The 25,737-nt window shown below is 40.9% G+C and overlaps 2 protein-coding genes across 2 annotated transcripts in view; both read right to left on the reverse strand.

Annotated features, from left to right (window-relative positions):
* The window catches only part of LOC138301678 (uncharacterized), a 175,494-nt gene extending 162,193 nt beyond the window's left edge, over positions 1 to 13,301 (reverse strand). Inside the window, exons 1-2 of the mRNA XM_069242193.1 lie at positions 13,175 to 13,301; positions 10,145 to 10,246 (exon numbers count right to left, since the gene is read on the reverse strand). Of these exons, the coding sequence (XP_069098294.1) occupies positions 10,145 to 10,246; positions 13,175 to 13,301 (229 nt within the window). The remainder of the gene's footprint in view (positions 1 to 10,144; positions 10,247 to 13,174) is intronic.
* Positions 13,302 to 14,289: 988 nt separating this feature from the next.
* Positions 14,290 to 25,737, reverse strand: part of LOC138301680 (deleted in malignant brain tumors 1 protein-like) — a 91,141-nt gene continuing 79,693 nt past the window's right edge. The window contains exons 7-9 of the mRNA XM_069242194.1: positions 16,874 to 16,906; positions 15,775 to 15,798; positions 14,290 to 14,364 (exon numbers count right to left, since the gene is read on the reverse strand). Coding sequence (XP_069098295.1) covers positions 14,290 to 14,364; positions 15,775 to 15,798; positions 16,874 to 16,906 — 132 coding nt within the window. The remainder of the gene's footprint in view (positions 14,365 to 15,774; positions 15,799 to 16,873; positions 16,907 to 25,737) is intronic.

Consider the following 25,737-nt stretch of genomic DNA (forward strand, 5'->3'; position numbering starts at 1 on the left):
AATACATGGGCCTTTATGCTAAATGGCCAAAACCCTCTTATTCCAGGAGTTTATTACATTTGTGGAAAGAATGCTTATTATTGTCTGCCAAGGGGATGGTATGCGACTTGCTATTTGAGAGTTGTGTTCCCGAACATTTACCAAATTGACAACAGAGATGACATGTATAATTCGAATGAATTGCAAAGACCAAGACCAAAAAGGAAAACCTTTTCGGAAATAATTAGGGATATATTTGGAGAAATTATTCCTTCTGTAGGAGTTGTTCTGAATACTCTGCAAATTAGAATGTTGTCTACTATTGTGGATAACTTGCTAACTGATTTATCTGGAGCTGTAATTTTAATGGATACTGAAATGGCTCTGGTCCGCTCAATGGTTCTTCAGAACTGTCTTGCGATATCATTTTAGCAAATGAAGACGGAGTCTGACGGATGATGAATTCGAAGCATTGCTGTACATATATCCCTGATAATAGTAAACGGGTTAGAATTTTATTAGGAACCTGACAGATTTTAATTCAGACTTAAAAGGACTGAAAGAGCCAGGGTTATGGGAAAATGTTGGTAAAAGTGTAGCAAATGTGAGAAATGGGCTGGGCAACCTTGATAATGGGATTGCGGGGAAAATTCTGAGACCATAATTGATCGTAATTACTTGTGTCATTTGTACTATCAAATTTTATAAAATATATAAACTGATTGAGAGAAAATGAATGAAAAATGATCAGAGGAGGGAAGAATTGAGACTTGAGAAACTAAGAAGCAGACAATTTATGATTTAAGTCAAACTGGAAATTGGAGAAATACAAGAAAAAATAGATGTCATAGAGAGACTAAGTTTTAGGCTAACAAAAATTTATAATACATTAATTAAGATAGTTTTGTGAGGACATATATAGTCATCAGAGGAGGGATTGTTAGGATGTGAAAATAAACTAATAAAATTGCGTAATTAACTGAAAGAAAAACGTGCATTAAAAAGTGCAAGGCTGAAATGAAAATGAGGCCTATACTGATAATTGACACGAATATTATGAAAATAAATCACTGTCTAATTAAATGTATTTTATGTTTTACTAACTGAGAGTAATGAAAAATAATAATTACATGTTCAGAAAATAAATAGTTTAAGTTTTAGGAACTGTTGTTCTGCACATTAAACTGCGTTTTTTAAACAAGCCTATGTTAAGCTAATTCAGAATGAAATAATAGGATGCTTAGAAATGCTGCTAGCAGTGCAAAGTTTCCTGTCCTTTCTGAAACATCCTCTGTGATGATCTAATGTTCGAGGGAAATGTTCTTGTGCTGTAACATTTATAACATTTTATTCAACTTCCTAATAGATAATGTGCCACAGAAAACAGAGACTTTCAGTAATTTTATGCAGCTTGCAACATTTTTTATCTGTGCAACAGAAATTGGCAATGACGGTAGGAGAAGCTGAACAAACAAGGGAGAAAAATGAAAACAAGAATGCAAGGAAGAAATGTGTATTGAGTGCAATTGGTTCTGTCCTAATCACCACATAGCCTGGCCAATGGAAGAGTAGCTAGTTATCTTTTGGGGCATTAATATAACAATGTTTAGGTGATGCCAGTTCAGACTTATTTTCTTCTTGCCTAAGTGCAGACTTACTCTTTCTTGCTCAAAGCCAAACTTATTTTTAGCTGCAGTTACTGTCTGTGCTGTATTAAAATGTGCATTTATATTTGTTAGTGAAATAATGTGCTATGTGCCACTTACAGATCAGAAGCATTAAGGCCAAACATTACTGAACTGTTTTTCCATATTTGTCACTGTCCACTGAAGATGACCAGAAGATGCTCAACTGATGAAGATTTTGCTGTCTGCTGAATCCATTAAGGAGAGGTATAATCAACATTTTGTGCATTTGTCTTTCTTGCAGGTTTATATGTTTTCATGTTGTTCTCTTCTAGAAACCCAACCATTATTTGTGATAGCACCATAGATAGATGTTTCCCAAATTAGTTTGTGTCTTCTTTTCCTTTTTGCATGAAGCCCAACATGCTTAATCTAATTAGGGTAATAATGAGAATGCCATATTCTGAATTTGGCTGCGCACAATAACTGATTGTGAATAATACATTTATGCTAACTCAATGCATTCAATCTCAACTGTGCATCTGATATTATTGTTATTCTGTATAGTGATTTCTGAGTGCCTAATGATTCATATTTTGCCAAAGCTGAGATTCTTTAGAAGGTATGGTCAACCTGTGTCATTCATGTATCTTTGTAATTTGGTTTTGAGCTTCATTTACATGATCATTGGTAATCTAAAAGGCAATAAATGTTTGAACTTTACTAAACTGGTGTGGTGAATCATTACCAAATAGGTCATGGAGTGTACACATTTTGGAGTCTAAGGTTGATTAATGATGGTGGTGTTTGATTTTGTTTATTGTTGACTTTGTTTTGTTCAGAGCCAAACACTCACACCTATCTGTGACCAAAGGTTCATTCGACCTCATGAGGGTAGATGGTTGTCTACCCTTAAGTGTCCCGTTATAAATGAAATATCAAAACAAATATAAGGTAGGACGCACCAACACCATCAAAAGGGCCATCCCACTTAGGGTGACACCAAATTGATTTGTTATATCCTCTATCCACAGAATGGCTGTCATACATCAGAAAGAAAATGCCAATGTCAAACCCACGCTGCAAGACAAGTCCACGGCTGGCAGGACATTGGTATTTTGTTATCCAAAAATAATTCCCTCTGCCACTCTATTCCATGCGGCTCCCCGTCTTTGTCAGTTTGTCTTTAGAAATCAAAAAACATGTCGACCATCCTGCCATGTCACAACCTCATGTCCAATCAGCTGGCATTTTCCCAATTTTGCTTAAAGTGCTCTGATTCTGTCAGAGGAAGCACATTTGGCAAAAAATCGCAATCGTAGGTGCAGTGCCATCTAACATATCTAACAAATCAGACATGCAGCGGCAGTAGAGGCGGTGCCCCAGCAGCTAGGGGACAGACACTCAACTTCCAAATGAGTCACTCACACCTAAGACAATGTAGAGAACAAACAATATTTACTACTTTTGTTGGTTAACTCATATTCAAGAACTAGGGCACAGAAGATATTGCATTAAAGTGATACAAATTGATTGACATAATTATAGGTAATACACTGGAAAAGAGTTTGCTTGCAGGGTGGTGTATGTTTGAAGTCTCAGAAGACAATTACGCCCCAAAGTTAAACAACTATTTTCACAATTTTGAAACATCTACAGAAAAAAAATCTGTGGAAACATTGGTTCTTCTGGTCATTATTGTAAAACTCCCCTAGCAGTCAAAGGCTGCCAGAAATATAGACTTTTCTGTATTACTCCTACGCCTCTTAGTCATTTCCTATAATCCCCTAGAGAAGGAAATGTTGATGGTAAACTGATGATCTAAGTGTTTTCCTTTTCTAGAGCATTTCCATTATGGGGCTAGGTTAGGGACGGTTCTAAGATTTTGGGAGCCCTGGGCAAAAAGGGAAGGTGCCAGGCCCCACTAATTTGCACATGACATGACACATTCAGGGCTGTTAGCATTGCACCTAAATAGATGACCCTGCTCCTGAAGCTGCTTAATGTTGTCCCCTCCTGGACTGCAGATACTCCCTCTTAGCCACCGGCAGGGACCTCTTTTACAACTCATAAAGGGCTGAAGGTGTGAGGTTTGCTTGTAGGCTGAGATGGTTTAAACTGAGTGCCAATGGGAGTTCCATGGTGCCTCTGTATTAGCAGAAGGTCAGGAGGCCTGATTGCTGGACCAACCCGCAGAATGTTTTTTCTTGCAACTGGGTCCATTGGAGGGCCCCCCTCCCCTAGTTCTCAACGTTCCATGGATGTGAATCCCAGGGGGGGGCATTTTGGGTGCAATGCCAATGAGACATCCTCTCTTAATTGGATGACCATAGGTCTGGAGAGGACCAGTGTTCAGGGGCCTGGCTATGTTCTGTTGTAGGGCTGCATGTTAGTGGCTGAGTGCAGGGCCCTTGGCAGCTGCCAACACTGCCCATGTCTAGTGTCAGCCCTGGGCTAGGTGCAGTGGAAGCAGGTGTGTGCATTCATTAAGTCTAATGTAAAGGAGATAGCGGCTGCTACTGTCAGTGGGATGGAACCTGCCAGAAATTAAGCAAAGCAGACACTACTTCTGTTGACTCAGTCAGAGGTGTCCACGCCAGTTAATTCCACAGCCTTTTTTATGGCCTCTGTCTAATGCTAGGCCTGGGACGTGAAAGACAAGGAGAGACAGGGTGAACATAGAGACCCATATGAGAGTGGATTTGCTCTAGTCCCACACGAAAAAAATAACTATCTCATGTTATCATGTTATCTTGGTATCTCATACCTCAACTATCACAGTTGTAACTATTATATAATCAATGTGCAATCCGGTGTCTGGGGAGAGTGAATGTTGATGTAATGGAACTTTGGAGTGAGAGTGTGGTAGAATGCATGTAATAAGTCGAATTTTAAGATGTAGAATGTCGACTGCATTGTTATCAAGTTGAAATTGTGAGAATTATTGCCTGTTACTATTCCAAAGGTGTTGAATTCTAAAAGTTGTTTTTAATATATGCATTATTTAATTTATCAAAGTGTATCCTAACTATATAGTATCCCCTGGTTGCCTCACATCCCTGAAACCTTAGAAAACCCTAACAAACCCTTAAGCTGCCCTTCTCTGACCCTTAAAAGCCAGTAACTACCCCTCAATGCTATCAAACCCTGAACCCTCAAACCCCTTTGCTAACCTTACTGCTACCCTTCATTGAACCTGAAATACCCTTTCTATCCCTTAAATCTACCCTTTTCTGAAGCCTAAAAACCCCTTACTACCCTTATATGCTACACTTGCCTGAACCCTACAATAACCATTATAACCTTTGACACTTCCCTTCCCTCAAGATCCTCACCCTCGCCTACAGGGCCCTCCATGACTTCAGGCCCTCTTACATTAACCAACATCTGAAGATCCACCAACCCTCCAGACACCTCCGCTCTGCCTTCCTCGCCCTCACACAGACTCCCTCATATGTCGTAGCCACTGTTGCGGACGCACCTTCTCATACATCGCTGCAAGAGCCTGGAACAACCTGCCACCCCACCTCCCGACATCCCCCTCATTGACGGACTTCAGGGAGAAGCTTAAGGTCTGGCTCTTCGACAAGGCACAGCTCCAGATACACCACGGGGTGATAGTGTGAGCTCTACAAATACATATTGATTGATTGAACCCGAAAAAACCCTTTCTGCCCTTTTACACTGCCCTTCACTGAACCCTAAAACCCCTTATGCACTCTTCTCTAAACCTCTGCTACATCTTAAAGCTACCCTTCCCTTTGCCCTAAAAGCTACTAACTACCCCTTAGTGCTACCAATTCCTGAACCCAGAACACCCTTACTATTCTTTACCACTACCATTCCCTGAGTCCTAAAAACCCCTTATTTATACTATCAATCTCTGAACCATAAAACCCAGAACAAATCCTTAAATTTACCCTTCCCCGAACACTAAAAATCCTGTACTACTACTTAATGCTACTCTTCCTTGAAACCTAACAGCAACAACTACCCTTTAGCGCTACCAATCCGTCAACTCTACCAACTCATTAAAACTCCTCCACAGTACCCTTTACTAAATCCTAACTAGTCCCCTGCCCTCCCCATCACACTTCAAATAGTCCTCTCTACTTCAGCAGGGAGATGCCACTCTGTACCAGTTCCAGTGACCCATAAGGCGCAACTTTTGTTTTGTAGTCACAATTTTTTTTACTCTTTTGACTCAACATTTTTCAGCCTATTTTTTGCCCAGTGTTTTTTTTTTCACTACCAACCATGTAGTGGGTGAGAAAAAGTACAAAAGATGTGAAAATAATGCCCCAATGAAATTTGTGAAGTCAAATGTACATATTGGCACTTAATATATGGGATTGTCTATAACACCTTAGCTCCTGGAAGTATACGAAGTTTAAGATGGACCTTGCAAGTTAACTTGTACTACCTCGAATAAATATGTTTCATAAACTACTTCTTATGCTTCAATTACGAGTTGCTCGGTAATGGACCGGATTTACCATACCCTAAAATCACATGTAAATTTACCATTTCCATGCAGTAAATTCTCCCAGTACCCTGTAAGTACTATATAAACCCCAATCAATGGGGAATTACCGCGTGCGGCTGTTTTTTCTGGCCGAACAACGAAATACATGTTTTTCCCAATTTTGTAGGTTTAACTGATACATTTACCACCTTCTCTGAGAAGATGGTAAGTGTATGCAGCAGACTATGCGTACGGCTGAGGATAAGGCAAGGGGTTGGGGGGAGTAGGGGAGGAAAATAGGCACATTTTTCTAGTAGGGGGAAGCATAATATGCTTCCCTCTATTAGAAAGAAAATAAGAATGATGCCTGGTTGCTGGTGCAGCCAAAGTCACATGTAATTTTTCCAGGCATTTTTACCATCCCAAAAAAAATAATCCAGTAACCTTCTTCCATCCCTAGAAAAAATGGGCGGGGAAAAACCTTACAAATAATGAACATGCAGAAGGAAATTAACACATTTGTTAATTTCATTCCGTCTCACCATTAATAGGGCCCTTAGTGTAGCCACGTGATACATATTAATATTTACTAAGCTCCAAAGTGCCAGTTAATGAGCCACCACTACTCGAGACTGTAAGCTTAAAACGAAAGGCCAGATCTACTAAAATAAGATTAGCAAAAAGTGGTCATAATTTGCGCACCGCCTTTTCGAAAATCCTAAGGTATTTTGCAAACTGACCTATGTACTGATGGGTTGGTTGACAAAATGCCCAATCACAGTAGGTAGCAATTAAATTTACTGCATGAATATTAATGAGGTAGGCCACAAATTAGTATCCGCTACAATTCACTGCAATCACAGGGATGGTGGCCTGCTGGGGAAGTAATGAAAGATCTCACAGAGGATACAAGGGTTTGACCATCGAACGAGAAATGGAAAAATTCCTCAACAAGGAAGACACGAAGGGCCAGATGTAGCAAACAGTTTGCACGTCGCAAACAGCGAATTTCGCTGTTTGCGACGTGCAAACTGCAGTATGCAATGCACAAAACCCCTTTTGCGATTCGGTAACCTGGTTACCGAATCGCAAAACGGGTTTGCGAGTCGCAATTAGGAAGGGGAGTCCCCTTCTTAATTGCGAGTCTCAGTGCACTGCCAGATTGATTTGTGACCGCGAACGCGGTCGCAAAGCAATCGCAGTTAGCACCCATTTCAAATGGGTGCTAACCCATTCGCAAAAGGGAAGAGGTCCCCAGGGGACACCTTCCCCTTTGTGAATGGCATTAAAAACATTTTTTCAGAGCAGGCAGTGGTCCAATGGACCACTGCCTGCTCTGAAAAAATGAAACGAAAACGTTTCTTTTTTAAGTTTTGTAATGCATCTAGTTTTCCTTTAAGGAAAACGGGCTGCACTACAAAAAAAATAAAACTGCTTTATTTAAAAGCAGTCACAGACATGGGGGTCTGCTGTCTCCAGCAGGCCACCATCCATGTGAGTGCCGCGATTCTCAAGGGGGTCGCAAATTGCAACCCACCTCATGAATATGCATGAGGTGGGCCTTTGCGACCCCCCTCTGAATCGCAGAAGGTGTCAGGGACACCATCCAACATTCGGAATTGCGACTCGCAAATTGCAAGTCGGTCTGACTCGCAATTTGTGGGTCGCAATTAAGAAATTTGCTACATCTGGCCCCGAATCCTAATTATTTGATACATTTTACCAAGGCTTTCAGAATGCCCAGATAGCTGCCCACTGAGTCTGCAGGGTAGAAACAGTAAGACAATTTCCATAGAATTCACCTAGAGAACCTGCAATATGTAATTTATTTAGATTTCAGTCCACCAGGTAAAGACCATGCAGACTACACCATTTCTGAAAAGTTCACCCATGACATTCACATGTTTTAATGTGGAAGATTTACAAGGCTGCTGAGTAGCCAGGGCTATTTAGCTAGGTAATCCTTTATTCCCAATCCCCTTCCCTCAACTTCAACACCAAGAGCTGTAGCCTCTGGGCAACTAAAATGTTGGGGAACCTTATAGAAGGGGGACTGAGAGGGAGAATCCAAGGTTCTTGGACTGCTAGGGACCTTAGAATGGGAAACCATGCCCGATGAGTTCCTGAACTTCTGTAAAGCAGAATGTTTTTTATGTGAATGGCGCTTGATAATTACTTTCTCTGTGAGAAATATTCTCCTACAAGATGAGCCACCAGAAAGTCAATGGGGATTTAATCAGGCAATGACTTCTGCATATTAACAACAGGATATAGTTTACCCATAAAACATGGATGATGTTATCGGGGTCCTTCCACTCCCTCTTCAACAGATCTAGAATAGAAGGATGTACTGGAAACTCCAATTAGGATGTTCTTTGCCTCAATTAATGGCTTGAAAAGGACTCTCCTCCTGAAAACCCATATTAGTTTTTATCTGGGGAAAAAAGATTAGGCAATATGCAATGGCATTGTATTTGCCCATTTTGCTCTTCCGTGCCATGAGCTTCTTCTCTTAATTTGAGGACAAATCTGACAAAGTATTTCTAGGTTTGTCAGAACCAGGAGTTTTAATCACTGTCAGCTTGAGCTTGTGCTTCCGTAAATTCTTTTTAATTAACCTCTTAGGCCTCTAATTCTCCCCATGCCTCAAGCTTTTTCTTTTGGGGGTTAGAGACGAAGAAGAACCAGAGGTCATGGGGGAACCTACATGTCTCCATTTATTTTAATGTTTCCCCATAGTGAAGGATAAAATAGCCTTAAGCGCCAAACAGGAAAAAAGTGACCACATTATTTGGTAATCCATCAAACACTAGGACGCTGCAATGCAGAGCTACCGGCGTCTCCATTGCTCCTTATTCTCTCTTCACTGTCTCTTCAGAGAGACGAGGCAACAACATGCATATGCAATTCAATCGTGCATGCGTGAAAACCCAGAACTTCACCTCCATAGAGATTTAGATTTGTTTTACTCCAAGTGGCATCTAGACCATGCTCAATCAAGAAAGAGGCGAAGGTAAAAAAAACACCTCGTGGTGAACCTTGTAGCTGGATCCTGACATCAAAAGACCTTCCCATGAGCAACAAAGAAAAATGTTTCACCCACACGCCCAGCAGGTAGGAGAAACATGTGTATAGGCATTGGAGTAACTCGAGCGCAGCCGGAACCCCAGTTCTTTAAAACCATTGTCTTGGCGAGATAAAAAAATGAACAGAAGTAATGCTGGGTAATGGTAGCCTATGTAGACTTTAGCCTCAGAAGGACGGGTAATCATACTAGCATTCCTGTCCTTATTTCTGACTCAGGAGCTGGATTCCACCTCAAAAGTAATGAAGGGGACATGGATCAGAGGACTTGGAGGTAATATATCTTAGTACCAATATCGTAATATATCTTAGTACCAATGTCTTTGTGACCATCAGAAATTGGGTAATTAGTTTAGGAAGAGCCAACCCTACCAATTTTTCTAAATACTTCTGATTCACAGAAGAATCAACTCACTAAGAACAACTCAATAATGCTAAAACAACATTCAAGAATGATGCCCCTCTTTAACTACATCTGTGTGACTCTGCAAACTTTGGGAGGAGGGCTTCACAGTAAGGTGTCAGAGTGGACCCGAATAATAAGTAAGAAGTGAATATCGGCGAGTGCGCGCAAGCCGCCGACAAAGATGGTCGCCTGATTACGGAGCTCCGCGCATCGTCGGGCGAGTTTCTACCGCCAAAGCCGTTTTTTTTCATCTTTTTAATGTTGTTTCACTAGGAACAACTATGGGATATTTTGGTGAGCATTTTTATCATTTTTGTGGGCTGCCTAGCTTATTTCTTGACTCTGTAATTACATTTTCTTACTTCTCCTCATGAGTGCGGCCATTTTGACTAACTTTGCTAGCATTACATTATACTTTTTTGAATATTTGACTTTCTTTTTTGCGCAAGCCTGGTTATTTATTTTTGCTCTTTCGTTACCATATTTTTGGAGTTCCTGTGTCACTTGCTTCCTTATTGAAGGCTTTTAATTTTTATATGGGCAAACTAAAGAAAATAAAATCTCTGTCGCATCAGTCCTCCTCACCTGACAAACTTTCACACTTTTTACAACTGGACACTTCTGCTGCAGCGTCTTCTTCTTCTATATCAAAGATGTCTTCCTCATCTTCTTCTTCGCCTAAAGTTCCTCAGAATATTTATACATCCACTCATAAGAGGGTCAAACAGGACCCACCTTCAGCAGTAAAATCTCCCTTGCCGATCTCTCTTGAACTTGTGCTTGACGAAATACGCGCATTGCATCCTTTTATCGAAGAAACTAATTCTCAGATACAATATCTTGATTCTAAGTGGTCTCAAATGGAAGTGAGAGTCCCTGCTTTGGAACAAAGAGTCGGCGACGTGCAGGATGAAACACATAAAATTATTAGTTTGGAGAAGGAAGTGGCAACCTTGAAGACTCTTATGGAGGATTTGGAAAACAGAAATAGACGTAATAATCTTCGCCTTTATGGATTACCGGAGGGTCTTGAAGGGAGTGACCCAATTTAATTTTTTACCTCATTCTTTCCACAGTTGGTGGATCTACCATCTTCTACAGTATTGAACATCCAAAGAGCACACCGCATTGGTCATCGTTCTCCGCATTCCTCCACATCTAATCCAAGAGGCGTGATTATTTTCTTTCTTGAATTTACTGACTTATTGAGAATTCTTAACGCTGCGAAAGCCAAAAAACAAATTACTTGGCAGGGAAGTAAAATCTTCATCTCACAGGATGTGTCCAAAGCTACAGCAGACAGTAGGAAAGAGTTTTTGGATCTTCGTCCACAGCTTCGTGACTTGGGAGCTTGTTTTGGATTATTCCATCCGTGTTTGTTCAAAGTGACATATCAAAACAAGACTACTTCATTTACCTCTACTGCAGTTCTTCGTGATTTTCTACGACTACACTCTACAAATTCAATGGAAACAGCTGGTCCTTCTACACGTTGACTATATACGTTTCTTAATTTATTATGCCCTTTCATTACTACTGCGTTATAATTGATGGTCCTTCATATGCAGTTTATACAGTATATTATATTGCCGTGACTACAGACCCTTTTTTGTTAATGTATTGTTTTCTTTTCACAGGTTCCTGGTGTTCTATAATCATTATTTTTGCTTGTAACCGTTGTCCGTTGATGCGTTCCGTTCCCTTGCTGTGCCGTCTTCAGTCTTTGCTGTCACCACCCCTCCCCTATTGTTCATTCATCTCAGGTATGTTTTTGCAGTCGTCTTTATTTGACATGTACTGTCTCTTCTTTTTTTCTTGACTATTTTTCATCCTTTTTCCTGCTGTTTTCCCTTTACTCTTCTCTCCTTTTGTTTTTTTTGTTTTCTTTTCCCTTATGTGTATTTTCGGTTATTTATGGTACAAGGCCGTTTGTGTATATATGTGGTTATGTAAAGTAAATTCAGGGTTTTTTTCTTGGAATGTCAAAGGTTTTATTAATCCAATCAAAAGGCAGAGAATTTTATCCCACTTATCTAAATATAATCCAGACTTGGTTCTTCCTCAGGAGACCCATTTGACGGATTCTGAAGCTCTGAAACTCAAAAAAGGCTGGGTGGGCAATGTTTTTACTTCACCTTCGTCTACAAAGAAAAATGGTGTAATTGTGCTTTGCCATAAAAAATTATCAGTTAATGTTATTTCGCAAGATTCGGATTCTGATGTCAGGTGGCTCTTTGTGAGGCTCAGTATTAATGGGATTACAATGACTATTGGCAACATGTATGGTCCAAATAATTCAGATTATCTTTTCTGGCCCAATATTACTAAACAATGTTTGCATTATAATGATGATTTTCTTCTTATTGGAGGGGATTGCAATCAAATTCTTGATCCCTTTATAGATAGGTAATCTGTAATTAAATTTTCTCCCCATAAAATGCATAAACAATTTAAGGCATTTTCCTCACAATGTAATTTAGTTGACTCATGGAGAGTTTGTAATCCTGATAATAGGGATTTTTCATTTTATTCTCCACCACATGGCTCCTTATCTAGACTTGACCATATTTTTGTTTCTAAATCATTATCCCAAAACCTTATTAACTCCTCGATTGAACCTATGGTAATATCTGATCATGCCCCAGTCATTACAGATTTTGACTTGCTCCCGGTGCATCCCAAGTCCAATAGGTGGCGTTTTAATAATTCTTTATTACTTGATTCTAAATTTTCCACTTCCCTTGTTGCCTTTAAGGAATTTTTTTTTCGATTTAATGAAGATTCTCACGTTTCTCCACAATTGTTATGGGATTCGTTTAAGGCTGCGGCTGGTGGTCATATAATAAATTTTGTTTCTAATTAAAAAAAAACTTTCAATGTCCAGCATCAAGCACTGCTTCTCAAAATTAAACGCTTAGAACATCAGTATTATTCTTCCTCCTCCAATTTTAATATACAAGAACTTATTCAGGCAAAACTGCAATTTAACAAAATCCCAACGGATAATGCTTCCTCTTTTCTTCTACGTAGTAGTGCCCGTTATTATGGAGGTCGAAATAGAGCGGGGAAGCTTCTGGCTAATTATTTAAAAGTTTGAAAGCAACGCCATAATGTGAAGTCTATAGTTTCAGATACTAGTGAGTCCCTTTTTAAGGATGAAGATATTTTAGCTGAATTTGTTAATTATTATCAGACACTTTATACTCCTGAGTCAGTCCCAACCCCCTTACAGATTGATGATTATTTAAAGAATATTCCAAACTCTAATAAGACACTGATTGATGCTACTTCACTTGAAGCAGATATTACTTTGTTAGAAATTTTTAGAGCCCTTCAATCTCTAAAAAAAGGTAAAACTCCTGGTCCAGATGGATTTACAGTGGATTTTTTTTTTACATTTTTCTGACATGTTACTTCCCAAACTTTTTCAGCTTTTCCAATTCTTCATAGGTTCTGGCTCTACAGGGGGCACATTTCAGGAAGCTTCGATTTGCCTAATTCCAAAGGACGGTAAGAGTCATACTTTTTGTAAAATTTTTAGACCAATCTCTCTTCTCAATACAGATTATAAAATCTTTGCTAAATTATTAGCCCTACGTCTTGATAACCTTTTACCTGCGCTGATAAGTAAGGAACAAACAGGTTTTGTCAAAGGTAGACTTGCTTCTGACAATTCTAAAACATTCTTTAATGTACCTAGCAAAGCTCCCGCGCAGTCGTATTCTTTAGCGGCAATTTCCATAGATGCTGAGAAAGCGTTTGACCGGTTAGACTGGTCTTTTCTATTAAAAGCTTTAGCCTGGCATGGTTTAGGGCCTCCTTTCATTTCATTTATCTCTTTGCTTTATCAATCTTCAATGGCATCGATATTGGTAAATGGGAAATTGTCTAGATATTTTATATTACGCCGAGGTGTACGTCAAGGGTGTCCGCTCTCTCCACTCCTATTTATTCTAGCTCTTGAGCCCTTTTTATCCAGTATTAGAAATAACATTAAAATTGAAAGTTTCCAGTATGGCGAGAAACATTTAAAATTAACAGCGTATGCAGATGATATACTTTTCTATACCTCAAACCCTGAACTCTCGATTCCATCTCTACTTCGGGAAATTGAGGATTTTTCCTTGATTTCAGGTTATAAGATAAATTCAGATAAAACTGAAATTCTCCCTCTAACAAAATTTTGTTTTAAAGCATTGTTTGATATCACTGGTTTTCACTGGAATTCTTCCAAGATTCAATATTTAGGCATTTGGTTCACTTCATCCATTAAAAAGTCCATTGAAGTCAATATTTCAGAGGCTTTAGAGAAAGTTGATAGATCGATTCTGGCTTGGAATCCCTTAATTTTATTGTGGTGGGGTCGTCCTGACTCCATTAAAAAGATGATTTCTCCTAACATTTTATATATCCTATCCATGATTCCGCTCCCTTTACCTGGTACCTTTTTTACACAATTGGACTCCAGATTGTCTAAATTCCTCTGGAACAATAAGAAATCTAGATTTTCTCTTAGTCATCTTCGCCATTCTTAACAGGAGGGAGGAGTCAATTTTCCTGATTGCATCACAAATCCTTTTGTTTGCGTCAAGCTTCTAGGTGGGTCTCCCTATCAGAATCTAGGTTTACTCCATTAAGGTTGGATACTGAGTGTTCTTTTCTTTTGCCTTTTTCCCCTAGTGAGGTGGTATCCTTTTCCTATAATATTTCACTTATCTCCTCTATGCTTCTTAAACATACTTGTTCTCTTCTGCATTCTCACTATTTACCTCCATCTGTTTCTCATTCCTCTTTTCTGAATCCCCCTATTTGGCATAATTGTCTTATTACTATTAATAAAAAAAACGCATTTTGGAAATCCTGGCGACAAAGAAATATAGTTTGGGTCAAAGATTTATTCTCCAATAATACTCCACTTTCTTTTTAACAATTCCAACTTCTATTTCATTGTCCCAATTCATTTATGCCTAAATATCTTCTTATTAATATTATTCTTGATGTACTTTTTTCCCTGCCTTCCCCTTCTTCGGAACTACCCATTTCTTTGTACTCCTTTCTTATCTCGTATCCTAAGGCATCAAATATCTATAAACTTTTTCAGTCTCCTGTTTTGACGCATCCTAAATCTAAAATTGAATCTCAATGGGAATTGGATTTGGGATGTACCCGGACTGTTTCCTTTTGGAATAAGATGTGGCATCGATCTTATAAAATATCCAGATCAGCTTCTACCACACAGTCACTTTTCTTTCTTTATCACAGACTTTATTTTACCCCTTCTACTATAGCAAAATTTTCTGTATCCTCCACTTCAAGTTGCTGGTCCTGCAATAGCCCAAAGGGAGATCTTATGCATATCCTTTTTGAATGTCCTCCTACTGTCTCTTATTCGAGAAAAGTTTGGTGTCAATTTACCTGCATTTTTCATTTGCAATCCCAATTATCTCTGCTGGTGCTTTTTTTAGGTAGTCTCTCTGCAGACATTGTTTCAGATGATGATAAATTAAAATTGTTGGATCTCATGTTAGCTCTGGCCTTTCAACAAATTACTCTCAATTGGAAAAATGAATCCAATATTTCCTATAAAGCTTGGTGGAATAATGTTTGTCACTCCCATAGACTAGATATTGCTTTTACCTCTTTATGCTGCCCTTCCATAAATAGAGATTTGTACTGGTTACCTTTGACTGATTATCTTAATGCTGTTGCTTGTAATTCTACTAATTGGACATTATCTGAGAATTTTAAACCACCATGAATTCTTTATTTTCTCTGTTCTTGAATGAATTTTAATTTAGCTTACATTTATGCCTTTTTGAATATTACTTTTTTTTCTTCTTTTATTTAACTGTTGAAGATCCAATGCATCTTTCGCATTGTAAATGGTCTTGTTCTGTTTTCATTGTTTCTTCCCCCTTTTATACTTTTAAAATGTTAAACAGCTTTTACAATTCCTTTTAAAATTATATCATTATCAGTGTGACAGATATCTTGTATTGTTAGTATGTAACCCATACGTATTTTGAATTCAATAAAGCTGATTTACCTTAGAGGTGAATATCGGTCAAGTACCTATATTTCTGTCATCATCAAAGGCACACAGTCTTCATCTAGCAGATGTGTATGCTGATTTTTGCCATCGAACAACTATGTCTAAGATCTTAGTTTAATGGAATGTAACATGCATGAATGATTACAGCGACTAGGACACTTACCTTCATGTCTTGTAGTTGTCGGCTCTGTTAGTAAAGTAAAACAAACACTTGTTATTCATCTTAGTTCCATTAAATTTGCTGCAACAAACCTTGCTGCGAAGCTGTGATCACAAAATGTGTGCAATAGAATGATCCTAGAGCAGCAGGCATAGAGAATCACATGACTCTGCAGAGCTAAGGAATCACATGACTCAAGTTGCGGGCTGGCCAGTAATTTTTTTGCCCTATTTCTAGCCTTCTAGGACTTGTGAGAGAAAGAATTACTGCAGTAGAGCTTTGGTCTTATCAGGTAGGAAAGAGAGAAAGCCAAAAATGGACAGTACTGAGTAAAAATGAAGTATGAGCTGAACTGTGTGGAATGCAAGTGTGTCAAGATATTGAGCTCACACACCAGAAACTGACATTATTTATTGGTGTAAGCCATGTTTCTTGTCATTGATATACAGTGCAGAGCTGCTTCGAAATATCTATATAGGTTTGGCAGAACAAGTGTGGGGCAATGAAAAAGTACAGATCTAGGCAAGAGTGCCCCCATTTACATAGCTGAAAAGTTTCCCATGTCTAGAGTTTTGGCACTTGTAGACTACCATACAACATTTTAGAAGAGGAAAGTGGAAGATTCTAACAATGTAATCAGGAACATGTAGTTCCCCCAGTGACTTCTATTGAAGCAGAGGCAATTTCAGCAGCAGGCAGACAAAATAAAGCCATTTTCGTGAGTCTTCTGCCTGAATCGGGTCTGTTGGCAGGTATGAGCTACTTTACGCAGCATTAAACCAGGACTACTAGTCCCAGAATTCTTAAAATAAAAAAAATGAAAACCTAACCTGTACAGAAGGACCTAGAAAACTGGCCAAACTGATCAACATTCATTGTATGCAAAATGCAAAGCTGGTAGAACTGTGAGCAGTTTCTGAAGATGAGAGGTATAGTGTGTAATGCACACTCTGCAGACGTTTACACATGCAGTAGTTAGTCCAGCGTGGAAATGGCAAAGGGCAGGCAGAGTGCCTGATAGACTTGGGGTTGAGTCCTGGCTGTAGAAGTGTCTAACAAACAACATTCACATTCTTTACATTGATCAGGAATGTGCATTTACCTGTCGGATTACTTGCTGCTGATATTCCCGAAGCTGTTAGCAGGATAAAGCAAAGACATATCATTCTTGTAGGTATTATGCATCTTGCACGCATTTGCCCATATACATTTTACCTTAGCAGTAACACCTCAGAGAAATACTTCAGCTCACACTAGGATTTACTCATTGTGATTTTCCTTATTGTATATAAAGTAGGACAAGATTTAGTGAGACAGAACGACCACTATCGTTCATCAATCAATATCTTCGAGAATGACATACACAGATAATCTGCTGCTTCACACTGGTCATGAGGTACGAAATCCCATTCTGTAGGGTGAACAGCTGTTCTTCCATCACACAAGAAATATATTGAAAGTGAAGAACCTTAACAGATAGTTATTGACTGATGAGTCAGAGGACCCGAACTGAGGGCAAAGCACTACTCCACTCAGATCAATCGCAATATAGGAGTTGGATATTATTATGGTAAATAAATCCCTTAACTTTTCGGTTTTTAATTCACAAAGTATTTCAAATATATTGTGCATTTTTAATTAAGGTACTAAATAAGTGGTAGGTAATAAATAAAAAAGTGGGGACAGGGAAGAAAGAGAGGAAAGCTATGTATTCCTCTGGTGTGCTGAAGGCTAAATCAGCAAGCACAGGCATAAGCTATACGTTTGACATTTGTATGGTAAATGCAGAACTAATACACCTGTGTTGCTTACTAAAGCTATGTGTTAGTGTACGCAAGCACAGGTATGCGTAAATGCTGTATGCTTTTGTGGTTACATTAAAGCCAGATCATTTGACTTTGCCAGTGCTTATCAGGGTTGAGCTCCACCCTCTCAAAGGAGCCCAATGATCTGAGTTGGAAATTACAAGTATTCATAGAACTATCCCCTCAATCTAAAGCATCATCGAGATCTCATACACTCCCAAACTCCCATCATTGGCAAAGTCAATAAGTCTGGCTTGTGCTTAGCTAAAGGCACCACACTGGGGATATTTAGGGGCTCTTTACAACTTTGGTGGGCGGCAGACGCCGTCCGCCAAAGTCCCGCATCAGGAATGACCGCCTCTGCTGCCGCCCCTCCGCAGGCCCTATTACGAGTTTACTGCTGGGCCGGCGGGCGGAAACAGCATTTCCACGCGCTGGCCCAGTGTAAAACTCACCACAACATTGATGCCGGCTCATGATCTAGCCGGCAGAAATGTTGCAGTGTGTCGGACGCGACAGCACTTGTCGCACTTTTCACGGCCCGTAATTTGGGCAGTAAAAAGCACGATGGGGCTGTTCATGGGGGCCCTCCGACACCCCCTTTCCACCAGACTTTGCATGGCGGTCCGGCCACCATGCAAAGGCTGACAGAAAGGGGACTCCTAATCCGGAGCCCTGGCAGATTATGTCCGCTGAGACCACCAGGCTGTCGACTGGCGACAACCTAGTGGTGCTGACAGACGGACTGTGGCGGCTCCGCCGTGGTTGTAAAGTGGCAGATGGACCACCACTATGGTGCCGGTCCGACCACCATACTCTTAACGAGGGCCTTAGTGTGTTTTATTAATTTGAATGTATAGGAAAGTTGCAATTTTAAACAGTTTTAGATCGCATTTCTTTTGGGTGGGGGCAATGCATACCTTGATATTTCTGTGTTTGGGGATGGGTATATTGTCATTTTCTGCCACATCAGCATCTTCTAATCTTTTACCTGGCATCATATGCACTAGTTTCTCCCTGAGCACTCGTGGCAGCAGGTTTCTCGCAGGAAATGATTTCTCAGGTGGTCATTTTTACCATACAGCGCCATTGGGAGGTGCCATTTTTTGGCAGGTTAGTGGTCTATTCTTATTTATACTTAGCCTCTTGCAATAGTTAAGGTAGGGCATGATGTGAACGCGTAGCTGACGTGTGCAGCGGGTGTGAGCACACCAAAGCAAGTCCATCTGTTCTCATCCGCACCCAGACACTGCCAAGTGCCACAACACAAGTTTGTGCACCTCAGCATTGTTGCATTGACATATATTATGTTAAAACTAAATTGTCACAGAAAACCTGCCAGTTGTTGGAAGAAAGTAAATCTATTGGCTTGGGACTGGGGCGAGGAATGGAGATCTTCACAATATAATAACTCCCTGCTGAAAGCAACTTTCAAGAAAGGCCTAATAACCGTCATGTTGACTTATGGTTATGGATGAACCAGAATAGTAAAGTTAATTATGAAATTAGGAACTCTGGGCCAGATGTAGGAAGGTCCGGATTTGCAATCCGGAAATTGCAAGTCGGTGTGACTCGCAATTTCCGAATCGCAAATCCAGATGCAGTACGGTGTCTCAGACACCGACTGCGACTTGCTATGGGGTCGCAAAGACCCACCTCATCAATATTTATGAGGTGGGTCGCATTTTGCGACCCCATAGTGGGTCCCTGCACTCACAGGGATGGTGGCCTGCTGTAGTCAGCAGACCTCCATGTCTGTGACTGCTTTATAAACAAAGCAGTTTTTTTTTTCTTCATTTTGCAGCCCGTTTTCCTTAAAGGAGAACGAGTTGCAAAATGAAAAATAAACCGAAACCATTTGGTTAGGACCACTGCCTGCTCTGAAAAAAAATATTTTTCGACATTCACAAAGGTGAAGGAGTCCCATGGGGAGCCCTTCCCTTTTGCGAATGAGTTACCACCAGTGTGACACTGGTGGTAACTGCGAGTTGGTTTGCGACCGCATTCGTGGTCACAAAGCAACTCTGAATTGCGGTGCGAGTCGCAAATAGGAAGGGAACACCCCTTCCTATTTGCGAGTCGCATTCCCAAATTGCGAGTCAGTACTGACTCGCAATTTGGAAATGAGCATCGCGTTCGGCCGTTTGCATGCCGCAAACTGCGATTTTTGCAGTTTGCGACATGCAAACGGCTTACTACATCTGGCCCAATGTCACATACCTTCTCCTGAATGTGCATTCCCTGGCCAAAACGTGGAGTTTGGGGAACTTGTCCAAAGGCACAAACCTGAGATTACCTTTCTAAGGGAAACTTGCCTGTTGGACTCATCAGGCCCAGATGTAGCGACTATAGTCTCGGAGGGGTGTTCCATTATTAGTTAGGATCGGGTGAATAAGGTGGTAAAGCAGTGGTGTTTAAAGACAAGTTCAGAATGGCACTCTCTAAGCTGGAATCACTTTACAGCGGCTGCTATGTTCTTACTAGAACTGAAACAACTGTTTTTTTTTCTCAGATTTGCAATCAATCTACAATATTTCCTCTCCTGAAAAGCCAGTTGCAATTTGGAAAAATTACAGACCAATTCCTCTCTTGCCCTGAATAGCCAAAGTAGTGGAAAAAAAGTTCTTAATAGGGAACTCTCCTCTGTGATAGAAAACCATAATTTGCTAGACATGCCCTTGGGTGGTTTCAGGAAAGAACACAGCAAGAAGGCTGTGCTCGTATATATTGTGGATGGTATAAGAGTCCTTCTAAATCATGGAGGCTCTGCTCCCCCTATATGATTGGATCACTACGTGGCATTCGATACTGTGGTGCACAGCTTCGCTGGTGGCTGGTGTGTCTCACATGGGCATTAGAAACAAGGCACTGTGGCCCCATTCATCCTTCCAGACAGGAAGAATGTAATCAATGGCATGTAATTAATTGAGCTCATAGGTCATCGCTGTTTAGTCTTACCTGTGGGGTTCCACATGGCTCTTCAATTAGCTCTATGTTGTTTAATCTACATATGACTCCGGTGGCTCATTGGTTTGATCTTAATGGCTTTATTGCACCCTCCAGGGAAGATGATACACAGATTATAATCGATATTTCCAGTGACCCACTAGTGACAGCAATGATGTTCCTAGACTATATGAGAGAAGCTGACATATGAATGATGTCTAATTATTAATTAAATCCAAGTTTACTTGGTTTATTACAAGGCGACATCTTAGGTCAGCAAAAAATAAGTACATATATCACAAAAATAAAGCGATCTAGATGGGGAGGAAGACCATTCACTGTACTCTCAGTCCAGCTCTGCAATTCTCTTTCAAGGAACCTCAGAGCACAATCATGCAAGTTTCAGTAAGATGATTAAAACTTGACTTTTTCTACAATAGTTATAAGATCTACCAGTCATTGTGTGTTTAGCTAGGATAGCACCAAGATGCTTCCAGGTGAACGACGTCTTTAAAAGCTGTTTTCATTTAATTTATTTTTAAGAGTATGGACCGAGTAGAATTCTATAGTGCAGTTCCTCTCTGCCAATGACAAGTGGGCCAGTGTTGCAGTATCTGGATTTCCTGAGTGCGGGAACACCAGACCTGGTTATACCAGCTAGAAAAGATCACTGATAAAATCATTGGAGAAGTTGGCTGCAACATCAGTCAAGCCATGTCACAATCCCAGCCTGCACCTTGTTTTTCAGCAAGAGGGAGGAATATAAAAAAAATCCCCTGCCATGTCATCTCTCTCCCACTCTTATCCTTCCAGACCACTTTGTTTACCTACATGCAGAACCCTCGTCCAGCTCACATTTCCTAGCTGCTCAAAGTAAGTTGTAAATGTGACAGTAAGTGCCCCCAGTACAGGAACAAACATGCATCCCCACAGCTGGTAAACTAACACGTTCATTCCTCATTTTGGGGGAATAAACGCATAACTGTGGGGTATTACTGTGGTTTTAATGCACAGTAACATTAATTTTGTGCAGTGAGTTGCACCCTGCTAGTACTGTGCAACATCATAATCATGACCTATGTGTTCTTTGTCGTAATGGCCTTATGTTGTAGTGCAATAGGTTTGGATGTACCCAGCTGATAAGCAATGTTTGTGGCTATATAAAACAAACATTTGCAATGAAAATTAAAACAGTTTCACACAAGCGAGCTGACAGCCACCATGAGCGTAAAGGAGACACACAAAAGGAAATAGAAGTTCGCTTGCAGTCAAACTTATCGGCAAAAGTGCAATTATCCATGTAACCGGCAAAAGTGCAAGGTCGATGTCATGCAAAGTGCTTCACTACTGCCCAGCGAGATCACACTGCATAGGAAATAAAAAGAACAAGCATTTGCAATGCAATAGGTCTCGCATTGGCAAGAGTGCAAGCTATTGGTGTTGTAAATGACAATGTCTTTTATTTATGTGTTTTGATTTGGAGTGTAGGGAAGTTATGTGGTGTGGAGTCGAAATTTGTGGTTTGTATTTGAATTGTTACTTGTGGAATTGTGCAGTGTGAAATTATGTGGTATGGAGTGTATTTGTGTAGTGCAATTATGTGGCATGGTGAAAATATATGGGTGAGAGCTACATAGAAAGGAAGACAGAGAGGGATAGGTAGTTTATATCTTAACTGAGAAGATACAATGCAAGCTTCCTTCACATAGAAGGTACTATGCAAGCTTCCCTCATAGAATTTACCATGCAAGCTTCCCTCACACACAGCACATACTGCACAGGCAGCAATCTAAGCTTCCCTCACACAAAGCAGATACAGTACAGACAGCAGCGGTGCAGCCTTCCCTCACACACAGCAGATACAGCACAGCAGGAGTGCAAGCTTCCCTCACATACAGAGCAGATACAGCACAGGCAGCAGCAGTGCAAGCTTCACTCACACACAGCAGATACAGCACAGCAGGAGCGCAAGCTTCCCTCACATACAGAGCAGATAAAGCACAGGCAGCAGCAGTGCAAGCTTCCCTCTCACACAGCACAGATAGTACATAGCAGCAGCACAAGCTTCCCTCGCACACAGCAGATACAGTACAGCAGCAGTGCAAGCCTCCCTCACACACTGAGCAGATGCAGCACAGCAGCAGTGCAAGCTTCTTTCACACACAGAATATATAGCACAGGCAGCAGCAGTACAAGCTACCCTCACACACAGCAGACACAGCACAGCAGCAATGCAAGCTTCCCTTACACACACACAAGACCCCATAGGCGGCAGCAGCAGTGCAAGCTTCCCTCACATACAGTGCAGATACAGCACAGCAGCAGTGCAAGCTTCCCTCACACACAGCAGATAGCAGCAGTGCTAGCTTCCCTCACACACAGCAGATACAGCACAGGCACCAGTGCACACTTCATTCACACACAAAGCAGATACAGCACATGCAGCAGCAGTGCAAGCTTCATTCACACATAGAGCAGATACAGCATATGCAACAGGAGTGCTAGCTTCCCTCGCACATAGTAGATACAGCACAGCAGCAGTGCAAGATTCTCTCATATATAACAACACAGGCAGCATGAGTGCAAGCCTCCCTCACACACAGCAGATACAGCACAGCAGCAGTGCAAACTTCCCTCACACACCGAGCAGATACAGCAGCAGTGCAAGCTTCCCTCACACACAGCATATACAGCACAGGCAGCAAAGTACGCTTCACTCACACACAAAGCAGATACAGCATAGGCAGCATGAGCCCAAGCTTCCCTCACACACAGCAGATACAGCACATCAGCAGTGCAAGCTTCCCTCACACGGAGAGCAGATACAGCAGAGGCAGCATCAGTGCAAACTTTCCTCACACACAGCAGATACAGCAAAGCAGCAGTGCAAGCTTCCCTCACATAAAACAGCACAGGCAGCAGCAGTGCAAGCTTCCCTCACATACAGGGCAGATACAGCACAGCAGCAGCAGTGTAAGCTTCCTCAGGCACAGCAGATACAGCACAGCAGCAGAGCAAGCTTGCCTCACACACAGCAAATTCAGCACAGCAGCAGTACAGAGCACCGGTACAGCAGAACAGCAGTGTAAGCTTCCCACACACATAGCAGCTACAGCACAAGCAGCAGTAGTGCAACCTTCCCTCACACACAGTACAGATACAGCACAGCACCTGTGCAAACTTCCTTCACACACAGCACAGGCAGCAATGCAAGCTTCCCTCACACAGCGCAGGTACAGCACAACAGCAGTGCAAGCTTCACTTACACACAGCAGATACAGTACAGCAGCAGTGCAATATTCCCTCACACACAACAAAGATACAGCACAGCAGCAGTGCAAGTTTCTCTCACACCGAGCAGATACAGCACAGGCAGCAGCAGTGCAAGCTTCCCTCACAAACAGTGCCGATACAGCACAGGTAGAAGTGCAAGCTTCCGTCACACACAGCGCACATACAGTACAGCAGCAGTGCACAAAGCATTAGCATTGCCTTTAGGTCTTAGCTTTGGGACCTTATAAGTGTTTAGCCAGAGCTATTGGCTTTTCCAATGTCTTGAATCTATATTGTAGAGCACTGTGTCTGCTGTTAGAACACCACAAAATGTACAAAGGTAGATTTAATTTGTTTCCTTCCTTTGTTTTATGATGCACAATACAAGTGAACAGGCAGCCAAATCACTGCACTTTCCCAAAGTGCTGAGAAGACACATGTCAGTCCCACTGAGCACTAGTCTGTGCACAAGGGCTTGCCTCTGTCACCTGCAGGTTTGAACAAGACTGGGAAATGGGATTCAAGTTTTGTAATGCTCTTCCTGCAATAACAAAAAAACCTAGGAAAACATTTAAACACTCACGCCTTTCCTGGCGGCACTGCTTATGGGCAAGCTATTGGCTTTGGCAATCGGGTGGGGGTGGTGAACAGGAGGTCGGGTTGGGGCAATGAATGGGAGGGCAGGTTGGGTGGTTAATGGGGTGGTGGTGAATAGGAGGTCAGATGCGGGTGATGAATGTGGGGTCATGTTGCTGGTGAATTCTGAGCAGATAGCTGGTATACATCAAATCAGAGAACGAGAAATAAACATTTAATGAATAGTCAGCCTGGGTTGCACAAAAAGCAACCTGTATTGCCAGTTTTGAAATGGCAAAGAATAGTGACTGATCTTCCAGACTGGACCAGTTTTCCAACGATGGGGAGGTACTTTCATCTACCTTATTCTTTTTTTTTTAAAGATTTGCTGATGGATTATTATCAGACAAACAAGCAATGGAAACACCAGGTACAAATAAACTTGTTAGATATAAGTCACATGGTTCAGATGAGCATTAAAAGAACCACATTTGAAATATGATAAGGTTTTCTTTTTTTACATGTAAAATTGTATATAGAACTTCTTTGCCACACTGAAACAGCTTGCTCTTCAAAAGGAATATCTGGTGTCCAGTGTGCAAGAAAAACACGACATGCATTATGAATGGCTTCTTTGGAGTACTCACCCATAAAATGTGGACTTTAATGTGCCCCATCAAGAAAAGGAAAGCTTATTTCCTAGTGTAAAAGTTAAAGCCTGCCCCTTGAATTAATGAAAAGTATACACATGCTTAGTGGAACATCCCAGAAACAATATATTTGCATTGCAGTTATGAACCCAAGAGAGTGTGGCGTAATGGCCAGAGCTGCTGACTTTGGAGCTGAGGAAGCCAGTTCAATCTCAGCATCATCTGAATACCCTGTGATTCTGGACATATCAGTTAAGCTCCCTGTACCTGCCAATAAATGAATGTGTCCTTGTGCAAGGTAACTCGTGCTCATGTAAATCGCTCCAGTACTTCAATATTGCGTGAAGAGTGCTGGTAAACATGAACTGCCAAGCTTGTTTTTGTAAGCAAACACAGACTGCACTTCAAAGGCCTGCTCTGCATTCCAGGTATTCCTCTGGGATCTGGCGAGGGGCTGCAAATAAACAAGCAATTCTACACAGAAACTGTAAAAGAAATATGTAAAGTGCTTTATCTAAAGAAAGACCTTTTGAGTGTTCAGCTTTTAGTATTTCCTTCACTGTTAATAATTCTTTTTTCTAAAGAGTTTTTTACCGTTATAGTGTGATATTGGAACCACAGGTACAGTTTGTCAAAGGATGCGTATGCACATTTGAATTTTTAACTGCATATAGTTGATGTGGTTTACATGAACACCAGTTGCTTTATAGATGGAG

The sequence above is a fragment of the Pleurodeles waltl genome, chromosome 6, assembly GCF_031143425.1.
Source record: "Pleurodeles waltl isolate 20211129_DDA chromosome 6, aPleWal1.hap1.20221129, whole genome shotgun sequence".
Classification (NCBI taxonomy): Eukaryota; Metazoa; Chordata; class Amphibia; order Caudata; family Salamandridae; genus Pleurodeles; species Pleurodeles waltl.